At 34.9% G+C, this 11,441-nt stretch overlaps 1 protein-coding gene across 2 annotated transcripts in view; it reads right to left on the bottom strand.

Moving 5' to 3' along the window:
• RMDN2 (regulator of microtubule dynamics 2) overlaps window positions 1-11,441 on the bottom strand; it is a 34,530-nt gene that overhangs the window by 7,133 nt on the left and 15,956 nt on the right. For both annotated transcript variants that reach the window (XM_004686288.2, XM_012727389.1), the window contains exons 3-6: window positions 10,451-10,625; window positions 9,977-10,079; window positions 6,677-6,737; window positions 673-748 (exon numbers count right to left, since the gene is read on the bottom strand). In XM_004686288.2, the coding sequence (XP_004686345.1) occupies window positions 673-748; window positions 6,677-6,737; window positions 9,977-10,079; window positions 10,451-10,625 (415 nt within the window). The remainder of the gene's footprint in view (window positions 1-672; window positions 749-6,676; window positions 6,738-9,976; window positions 10,080-10,450; window positions 10,626-11,441) is intronic.

Raw genomic sequence — 11,441 nt, forward strand, 5'->3', positions numbered from 1 at the left:
TTCTTACCAAGAATTCAATTCTCAAAAATGATTACTCTTAACTAGAACCAGCACAGTGACTATTCTTTAATTAGGCGACAGAGAATCTAAAGCCTAAATGTTGCTATAAAAATAGAAAATATCCAAGGCAAGTGTTCATCCACCATTTGCCTTCCTAATGTACTGTTTCAGAGGCAAACTTAAAACTAGCAATGATTAGGGTGGTGGACAGAACAGCACAAGTAGGTGGGAGAGGAATCTACTCATCTGGTATTGCCAAAATGGTTCTAGGAAATTGGAAAGCATAGAATACTTTGTCCATCCCTATAGAGCATTGCTGATGGGGATTCTACTTCTGCCACCAAATCAACAAGCAGAGAATGTTTGCTAATTATGTTATGATGTTGATGATCTCATGGCAAATATGCTAATCCTCTATCTGACAAAATAATACTCATGTGTGACTTCTTTCAGGATCTAAAATGATAATCATCTTAAATCACCTACTTAGTTTTTATTCTTTTTGTCACAATACTATGTAAAGACTACCATTTTATTTAAATAAAAAGTAATCTAAGCAGAATAGCTGAGTAATTAGAGATTAGCAACGTGGTTAATTTGTTGAATCCTTTGATTAACACCTGTTAATGTAACACAAAACGACACTAACACACTTTTAATATCACGAAATACCTTGAAACGCTGTCCATAGCTGACTTTGTTTTGTAAGCTCTCAAACTCAGATACGTGCCCACACAAAACTGCATACCTGAAATGGAAAAAAACCTGTGGGTGGTATGTGAATTTTTAATCAAATACCAATAATACACCATTTAAATGGTACCTGTAACACTCACTATTTAACAACAGTATTCATTTAGGTCCCAGGACCCTAACAACAATAAATACTTAACACTAATATGAAGTCAGTAAAGATGACATGGTGTCCCTTAGTGTCACTTGAAAATAAAATAAACACCATGACTAAAAATGAGTAAAAGTCAAAGGAAACTTTAAAATATGCCTTTTCAAAAATTCCCCCTCATGCCTCAATCCTTCCTTGTATAATAGGAAGAGGGTATCCCATGGACTTTTTTTTTATTTTATTTTACAAAAGTTTATTTTTACATCATTTTGTACATTTTTTTCCCCATCTCAATTGTAATCCCCGTGGGTTTCCCATCACCAAGTCACCCGTGTGCCATCACCATAATCCTGTGCATTTCCCTCCCCACCCCCTCTTCCGATGGACTTTTCAAAAAAGATTTATTTATTTATTTATGTATGCATACAGAAATGGGGTACAAGCCAGAGGTGCAGGGACAGTGAAAGGAGTCACCAGAGACAGAGTTGGGAACAGAACAGGCAGATTGATGAAGTACACTGCTGAGGGGTGAAGTGGGCAGGTCAGGAGAAGTCTGCCATGCTATGTGGATCACCTCCAGGGCCAGGTATCACATCGAGCAGCTGAGGCCGGCTTGCAGTGCTGTGTCCTTACCCACTGCACCACAGGGAGGGCCCCCCATGGATTTTTTTTTTAATTTTTTAAAAGATTTATTTATCTGTGATACAGGCCAGAAGCTCAGGGGAGGTGAGAGGCTTCACCAGAGACAGAGTGGGGAGCAGAACAGGCAGATCGACGAAGTACACTGCTGATGGGAGCAGCGGGCGGGTCAGGAGAGGTCTGCCACGCCATGTGGTCACCTCCGGGGCAGGCGGGAATCGAACTCATGCGGAAGTGGCTTTAGTTTCTCAGTGCTGCGCTTTAACCTGCTGCGCCACCAGGAAGGGCCCAATTTTCCCTTGTTTTATAACAACAAATGAGAGATGTAATTTTGAGTATCTCAATAAGCATAACTTTTAGGTACAAAACTGTACAATTTTCTTTAATCTACAGCAGTAGATTCTTCCTGGACACCAAAGATCACATAATTCATACATTTTATACACAACCAATTAGATGACGATGTTTAGTTATGACTTTTTTTACCTTTTAATTTCCATTTTCTTTATAATCAAAACAGTCTTCTATTCTAGGAGCAAGAATGATGACTAAATTAACCTATTAAAGGTGGTTTGAGAACATAACCAGATCAGAAAATCCTACTACTTTTCATAAATTCTAAATTCAGACTCTATTTTACATACTTTTTTTGCACTTATCAGAAACTGGATTTTTAAGGAAAGACTGCTGGGAAATGACTGTTGAGGTTCCTTGAGAAAACTGCTAGCATCACCTTCGGCCTCCCTGTGTTCTTTTGAAAGATTCTCTGTCATTCTGTTCTATACCACTCCTCCCAGAGTTCCAGATTGGGGAGCAAAATTCCACAAAACTGCATCCTTAAACGCCTCATATTTTGATAACAGAATTACCATTTCTCAAATTCTTTGGGCTTAAAACCCAAAGTTTCTTTAAAAAAGAAACTTATTTTAAAATAGTTTGAGATTCACAGGGAAGTTGTAAAGACAGAACAGAGTCCCTGTAGACCCACGCCATTCTCCTCTACTGTTTACACCTTCCAGACTACGGTACATTTACCACATGTTGACATATGGTAGCAGTATATAATTTTTCAGTGAACAGTGTTCAAACTATTCTAAATCATCACCACACTTCATTCAAATTTCTATTTGCTTTTTCCTTATGTTCTTACATATTGACACTTTTCTCTCCACCCTCCCTCCACACTTATTCCTAATAATTCATACCTGTTATGTATATTTTTCAACATGTGAAGAAGTTTTGAATTACTATTATCATCCATCATATACCTATTCCCCAGCTTTGTGTTATTTACAACTTTTATATGCATATCTTCAATATCTTCATCAACTGAAAAAATTATTGTGTACACTAGTAAGATATTCATCCTAGAATCCTAGGTCCATGTCTAGACTGACAATGAGATAGCAAATCATTATTCTACTGAATAACTGAGGCTCCAACCTTCCCATCAGCATGGACAATCCGACAGTAGCTTGTCCCTATTTCTACACGTTTGCAGAATTCATATGTGAATTTGCCTTGATGCTTTGCTTAAATACAGATATAAACAGTTCAATTTTCCTGTTCTATCTACTAGTAAAGAAGATAAAGAGCATGTCACATTTTTATAAATGTCTTATGTTGTGTCTATTTAAACATCCTCATCCAGAAATTCAAAGAGCAACCCAGTTGACTGTGTTGGAATCACACAAGAGCCCATGTTCTCTCATTGTTAGTGTGGCATCAACCCTCTATTTTCTGAAAATCAGAACTATGTATGTAAATCTTTAGGTTGTCATATTGCTTTCTCAGCACATTCTCTCCAAGTTTCTCTGTGTGAAGGAAAAAAAATCCATAAACTAAGAACACCTGTATATGAAATCTGTATTTTTCTCTTATAAATAACCTTACTAGAGACTTAGTTTTTCATAGTCTTTTAAAAATCTGCCTCGTTCAAGTGTAAAATGCTATTATATCTTCCAACACATGCTAAATTCAAAGTTTACCTGACCTCTTTTTGTCAAAGGATCATCACTTTTCTGGCAATCAGTTCCACCCATTTCAGAATGTGTGTGTGTGTGAGAGAGAGAGAGAGAGAGAGAGAGACAGAACAAGAGTACATGTGCACTCATGAGTTATTTTTACATAATATTCATTAAAAATGGGATTGTAACTTGTATTTCATAAACTCTCAAGTTGATGGGAACCTTGAAGAAAGTTGATTCACAAATGGTCTATTACCTCCATCTAGAGGTCATTCTAACTAAATAAGCTTTCACAAAAATTCTGTATTTTCTTTGCATTGATATTAAAATATATCTTTAATAACTGATAAACAATAAACATCCTATTTCAAAAACTGCTGGAACAACCTCATCAGCTTCCTTGCAGCAGTATGAGACAACAGAGCACTTATACTACAAGAAAGCAGAGGAAGACAATTGTAGTAGAAGGAATACTTGGTATACAAGAATATAAGAACAAAAACGTGTTATCCCACGTCTTTGATCCTTGGTTACAAATCACCCCAACAGCACACAAGCACACTGCCTTATCTACCTATCTACAAAATGGAAAGAGAAAAGAAAACTGGCAGGCAAACTATAAGCGAGACATACACCAGGGGGTGGGAAGGGAGAGGGAGGGGGGGAGGGGCACAGAGACAGGCCTATGTCGCCAACGAACTGAAGAGCCACTGGCCAGCTACTCTCTTGATTTCAGGAGTACCTGAGGTTGGTAAGACAAAACCAAGAGGACTTTATTGAAAGTTGATAGAGCTGATATAGCTCATATACAAAGCAATTCCACTTTAGAAAAGATGAAGATTAAAAATTAGTCTTTTAAATAATATTTGTTTTTCAATTATTCCCCCAAATGTTAATCCTTTATAAGAACTACACCTAAACAGTGCATCTTTTATTTCAAACTGAGGGCTTACAAACTCTCAAATAACCCTATAAATCAAACTGTTCCTGCAGGGCTAGATGGAAAACATTTTAAGTCTTGGGGTCAGAGAGTCTGTTGTAACTACTCACCTTTGTCACTATGCTTACACACTAGTGAGTGCTGAATGAGTGAAAAAATGTCTTAATATATTAAGAAAAATTCCAGCAGAACAAGATCTTTTCTCAACATTTTATTATAATTAATTTAATTTCCATCCTCAAGTAAATTCCTTAAGTAAGTTTTCTTTCCTTTGTCATCACTTTAAAATCTGTTTACTGAATGACAACTCTTATATTCAGTAGATACATTTATAATAATTGTATATAAATATAATAATTCATATAATCTATGAATTAATGTAAACTTGAAATTTGAATTTATTAAATGCTAACTTTAATGTTTTTAATTATAAACTGACACTAAATAATAAATCATATGAAAGACAATTGGATCATCACTCTGTGTGTCAATAAGAGGTAACTTTAGATTAAATTCCACAGTTATAAGCAAGGAAATTAGTTGAGAACAAAAAGTGAAAAAAGATGAACAAAGGAGAAGTAGCCAGAGAGGAAAAGACAGACTGAAAAAACTTTCTAAGAAAGAATTAATAATAATTTTTCTCTTAATCGTTTCTCATAAGATGGATTTCAAGACACTTATACACCTGTATGCGCATTACAGCACATTTATAATAGTTAAGATGTCCAAACAAACTGTCCATAGATGACTGAACAAATAAAGGTGTGGTAACATGATGTGTGGTAAAACACACATACACACATTACCCACACATAACATGCTGAAGAAATGATTCACAGGTTCTTCCAGGCTTACCCTTCACCTATCTTTGGCTATAGATTATGTGAGCACAAATAAGGAACAGGCCTGGAGGGAGAATTTTTACTGATAGATAGCCCTGTTAGGATTTTGTGGATCCTCCATCTACCTTTCCATGGGAAACAGTTGGAGCTAGGCTTGCATTTCACCTTAGGTCAAGTGAGGATGGTTTCAAAGGATAATCTTATTTTGCAAGGATTTGGAGATTGACTTTCAAGTACTTAAAAAGGGTTACTATGGCCCTCCCTGGTGGCGCAGCGGGTTAAAGAACAGCACTAAGAAGCTAAAGCCACTTCCGCATGAGTTCGATTCCCGCCTGCCCCGGAGGTGACCACATGGCGCGGCAGACCTCTCCTGGCCCACACGCTGCTCCCCTCAGCAGTGGACTTCGTCGATCTGCCTGTTCTGCTCCCCACTCTGTCTCTGGTGAAGCCTCTCACTGCCCCTGAGCCTCTAGTCTGTACCCCAGTTCTGTATGCACAAATAAATAAATCTTTAAAAAAAAAAAGGGGGGGTTACTACACCTGATTCCTGCCCAGGAAAGTTTTATAAGATAAGCGTTTTGAGTGGAGCTCCCCCTGCTGGTGGCGGAGTAAACAGGTCTGAACTGGGAAACGATTGCACCTTTCGGTTGGTGAGGCAAAAAAAAACATTTTGTAGAAAGTGAGCCTTTTGGAGAGGTTCTGCCTACTCATGCCGGGAGAAATAAAGTAACACCAAACTGGGGTGAATTTCTGGAAGCCCAGGGCTGAGGGAAGGGTCATGTTAGCTTCCTAAGCAGCTTATGTACCTGCATTACTCAGGAGAAAAACAAAACAAAAATGAGAAACTAAAAAAATTATATAAATGCAAATACAAGTAAAAAGGAAGTGTTAATTGAAAACAATATATTTCTCATTTATGTTTTACAATTCTAAACATACAAAGGATTTAAACTAAAATATATATTCAATAATTTTTTTTTTGCCCTCTGAGACATTCACCTATTTAAGCTTTCTTATATTATAAATGGCTCATCTTTGCCCTGTGAAATTTGTATATCCTACTCATGAAGGTATAAAAGGAGGCTAATGTGCTTTTATTCTTTGAAGCATTTCCCTTATGTTTTGTTGAGAAATAAGACATCATTTTAGTACTTGCTTCCAAACGAAATGTTATATTAAATTAGATTTGATTAAAATGTATTACATTCAAAATCACTGAATGTGGTAGACTCATTTATAAAGTCTTCAGTGAAAATTAACCTAAATATATTTAAGATATACATACTGAAAAATACATGAGAATAACAGTACTGGACTATTTACTAAGTATGTTTTAGTAAATGTGATGGAAAGGTTAAAGGTCCATAATACTTAAAAAATCCATTATAGTTTATATAGAGGCATATCAGAATTTAAAGAGACTGAGTAAATTCTATGTACTTACCACAGATGACAATATCCATTCATGGGAGCTCTAGAAATAGCTTTTTCACCTAGTGTTTTTCCTAAAAGATAAATGTACATGTACTTAATATTTTCATGTGAGCTGGTGGGAAGATTACTGAATTAAGTCAATGGTTCCTCAAAGTATGGTCTTAACATTAGAAGCATCAGGATCACCTAGCACTTGTTAGAAACATGAGTTTTATTTTGCCAGATGAGATCTCCTTGATCACAAAATTTAGAACTCAAACTGTTTTAATGAGCCTCTAAAGAGTCTAATATACATTCAAGTTTGAGATTTCATTGACCTAAGTGATTTAACCAAATGCAAAAATGTCATTCATTTTAAAGCATTCGTAGAAATTTTTTTATTAGTGGATTATCATTGTTTTACATCCCTGTTAATATTTTCACATTAGAAGAGTTCTCCCTCTAGGAGTGGTTACTGTAGCTCACACACCATAAAAATATCCATAGCCTTCAGTTTTAGTCTCTCTATCCTCCCCCACCCCTTCCACAGCTCCATCTTTCTTCCATTTCTTCCTCCACTCTTGGATGCCTCAGATCTATGGTCAGTTTTCAAAAACTGGTTTTATATAGTTTGTGTTTACTTGACATTGTTTGGCTTCTCTACATATAAGTGAGACCATCCAGTATTTATCTTGCTCCCTCTGGCCTACACAAGTAATTTGTAATTAACTCAAGCAACATCATTGAGTTCTACTAAGTGCCATCTTATATGAGTCTCTGGGAATAAAAAGTCAAACAGGATACAGTTCTTAACTGCTAAGAGGTTACAGTTTAGTAGACACAGTTCTTAACTGCTAAGAGGTTACAGTTTAGTAGGGAGCAAGAAAGTATATACATTATATTTAAAAAAAAATGAAAGCACGGTGAAAAAGAGCATAGAAGAGAGAAAAAAAAGAGTTAATTCCATATAAACAAGATAGGGAAGACTTCTCAGGTAAGTCCTCAATTAAATCATTCAAAATAGTAAACAGGGTCTGTGACATAAATCATTCTCCCAAAACCACTGTCGGTTTTAGACAACTTTCAATCATGTAATAATTACTTTGGATAAAGGTATTATCTAACAGCTTGAAAAAAAATGAAAACACTTGCAACAAAACTGAAGCACATTCTGAAATTCTTTCCACAAAGAGGCTGTTTTGATTTATACCATTATCTTTTTCCTCTGCTCCATTTTATTCTTACCTTTAAGAGAAAAATCCAGTGATCTTCCAAATGCTCTTGAAATAAGTAGTTGAGATAAGCTTTATAAATAAATATCTTTTACCTTAAGACCATTCTCCTATTTGTTAATTTGTTAAGGTGGTACTGTATAGCTCTATGCATTAAGAGACTACCCTGTATAGATATTTACACAAATTGGAAATAATTCAAAAGTGAATCATTTCAATAATAACTAGTATTACATGTTGTAGAATATACTAAAGGGGTCAGCAATTTGTAACTTAATAATTGAGAAACCTAAGTACTTCTAACTGTTCAAATGTTCAAAACCAAATCAATATTTTGGCTACATTGCCAAATGAGGAAAAAAAAAAAAAAAAAACCTCTTAGTGTACTACCATGTGGCTAAAATAAGAGGAAATTTCATCATCCAGAGAAATATAAAAAGAAGCGGGGTCCATCTTTAAGTAACTTTTGTTATGGTATATGATTGTTATGGTGTATGATAGTGGTCTAATTTCATTCTTTTTGCACATGGCTGTCCAAATTTTTTTCTTGGCTCCTATGTGAGTTTATCAAATCTATTCCATTGAACTGTGTGCCTACTCTTATGCCAATATCATACTACTTTGATAGCTGTTGCTTTAGAGTATAATTTAAGTATAAGAGTGTAATGCCTCTGTTCTTTTATGTCAGGATTGCTGTGGTTGCCTGGGGTCTTTTGTGATTCATAAAAACTTCAGTAATGGTTGTTCTATTACTTTGAAGAATGCCACTGGAATTCTGAAAGGTACTGCATTAAATCTGTATAATAGCTTCTGTAAGGTAATTATTTTAACAATGCCTCAATTATATTTTACTATAAACAATTTATTTCAGTTTGCTTCTCTGTGTATATGATTATTTGGATAATACTGACTCCTTTGCAAAATCATAAACTCCACTGCAACTTGTTCATTTTGCTATCGTATTTCTACTCCTAACACAAAGAGCCCTTAATGACCAGGTCAGGTGCTTAAAAAAAGAAATACTCAATAGTGATCAATGTCAGTAGTGTTCAGCAGTGATGAATGTTAAAAACAGTTCACATAGATATACTCTAATTTCTCAGTGGCTATCAAAATGAATCAATTTGTTCTCTTTGGTTAAATTTTTATTTACTTGAAAATTAACAAATCTCTTCTCTAGAATTTCATTTTTATATATGGGAATTCTTCCCATCTTCCTCCCACTGACAGAGGTGAAAGTGTTGAGGTCATATTGCAGGAAAATCTACCAGTGGGAGAAATGTAATTTACAAGGGGATTGGGAATATTTCCTTCTTGGAAATAAAAATGACTGTGAACTAGACTGGGAAGAGATGTTTAGTATCTATATCTTCTCTTGTACTACTTCTTCATGCTATCATAAAAAGCAAAAGCTTTGAAGAGTGAAGTCTTTGGAATAAAAGAAGAGGTCTCGATATTATACTAAAACTAAGGTGATAGCAGTTTAAGAGACTTTGCAAGAAGGAGTTTTGATACTAAGTGAGAGCCATGGTGAGGTGTAGGATAAATATAATTTGACATATTTGTTGTTTTTCTTTTTTTCTTTGCTTTTTTTCTTTTTATTGTTGTTATGGAAAATTTAGACAACAATATAATAAATGGTCACGTACTCACCATTCAACTTAAACAAATGTCAATTTAAGGCTAATTTCATTTTCACCAAGACAAACCAAAAAATACTGAAGTCTGAGAAGTTGTTTCTTTGTGTTATATGGAATTCTAGTAACAGAGTTACTTCTGTGAATGATTTGTTGAAAACAATTGCCTATTACTGCTTCTCAAAGATTACCACCAAATGTCTCATCTATCTGTGGTTTTATAAGTTTGAAAAGCTAAAAATGAGTTTTTTTGGTAGCCTATTATGATATGCACAAGTATTTTTAAAGAGCATATACTTTAGTATGAAAAAAATCTTTCTGTCCTTTGACTGCATTTTTCAGCACCAAGATATACTGAAATAAACATATTAGCTTTAGCTAAGATTATTGAGCTTTTATCAACATTATGGATTGTAGACATAAATGTTGAACATGGACAATCAGTCGTTACAAAATACTTACCAATATTAGCATAGTGTTTCTTTTCTTGTGTATCTGTAGATAGCTCACACATGTCTCCATATGCACGGGCAAACCGCCAAATAAATTCAATTTCATCTCTAAACTGAAAAAGTAGAATTGTGCTTCAGGTGAACTCAGTGCTTACAAATACTGAGCTGTTATATTAATAATAAAAATCAGAAAATTTGGAATATAGTTTCTCCTCCACCTAGCGAAGTGGTCTGTCTTATTCTTTGTTATTGAATAATTAAATATATTAATAAATAAAATATCAAATAAAAGTAAATCTGCATAATCATATTCCTACTTCTCATTTATATGATCTTAGAGACTAATGAATTCATTTACTTTTCAAAAATTTTAGTCATATTGAACAAAAATTTTGTCTGATTCATTTTGCTACGGTCATAATATGAATGGGGTAGTAGATTAAATAAAAACTATACAAACATGTTATTTTCACAGACCTCTTACCTTTTCTTTATGGTCACAAAGTAGTTCAAAACTTTCCATCTTACTAGACTCATTCATACGTAAATTATCTGCCTTTTGAAGAAGGAGATCTAAATTCAAGTCTTCTATTTGTGTGTTAAATGTTTTTGAGACTGGAAAACTCTGTTCTTCTGTGTCAGTATTAGCTGTAATATACCTAAAATTGCAGAAACAATCATCAATACCCTTGAAAATTATAGTAAAACAGTCAGAATGATCAAATCATTCCATACTTATGCTTGAAATCCTGCAACGATGTTCTTTTGACTCAGAAAAAACATTCAAGTTCTAATAGTAAAGAAAGCCCTATAAAATTTGTCTGCTAACCCTGTCACCTCTCTGACCTTGCTTCTTACCACTTATTTCACTCTCTTAACTCTACATTGCCTGCCCAAGTGTTTCATAAAAGTGTCAGGAATGCTCCTCCTCAGGACCTTTTGCTTGTATGCCTCTGATGACACTCTTCTCTCAGCAGCTAACTTCATGTCCACAGTTTCGCTAATGTTACCCTCTCCATGTGGCCATTCAGATCTCTCTAATGCTGCAAGCCCCAACTCCAACCCACCTATATTTCCTTCACTTTCATCCTCTCTTATCATGCCTGACTTTTTCCTGGCATGATAGTATACTTTCTTCTAACATACTATATAATTTACTAATCTCTACAAGTGTAATTTTTCATCAATATCTCTTCCACTAGAATGCAAGCTCACTGACAACAGGATTTAACCTATGCATCAAGTGCTTAGAACAGCTCCTGCTATACAGTGGATACACATTGAATATTACTGAATGGACAATACAGAGTTGTTGAACTGAGCAGGGATTCAAATTTATAAAAATCATATATTTAGATATTTTACATAAAAAATTTTATATATAGGGCCCTCCCTGGTGGCGCAGCGGGTTAAAGCACAGCACTGAGAATCTGAAGCCACTTCCGTATGAGTTCGATTCCCGCCTGCCGCCTGCC

The sequence above is a fragment of the Condylura cristata genome, unplaced genomic scaffold, assembly GCF_000260355.1.
Source record: "Condylura cristata isolate star-nosed mole 26May11 unplaced genomic scaffold, ConCri1.0 scaffold00020, whole genome shotgun sequence".
In the NCBI taxonomy this organism is placed as follows: domain Eukaryota; kingdom Metazoa; phylum Chordata; class Mammalia; order Eulipotyphla; family Talpidae; genus Condylura; species Condylura cristata.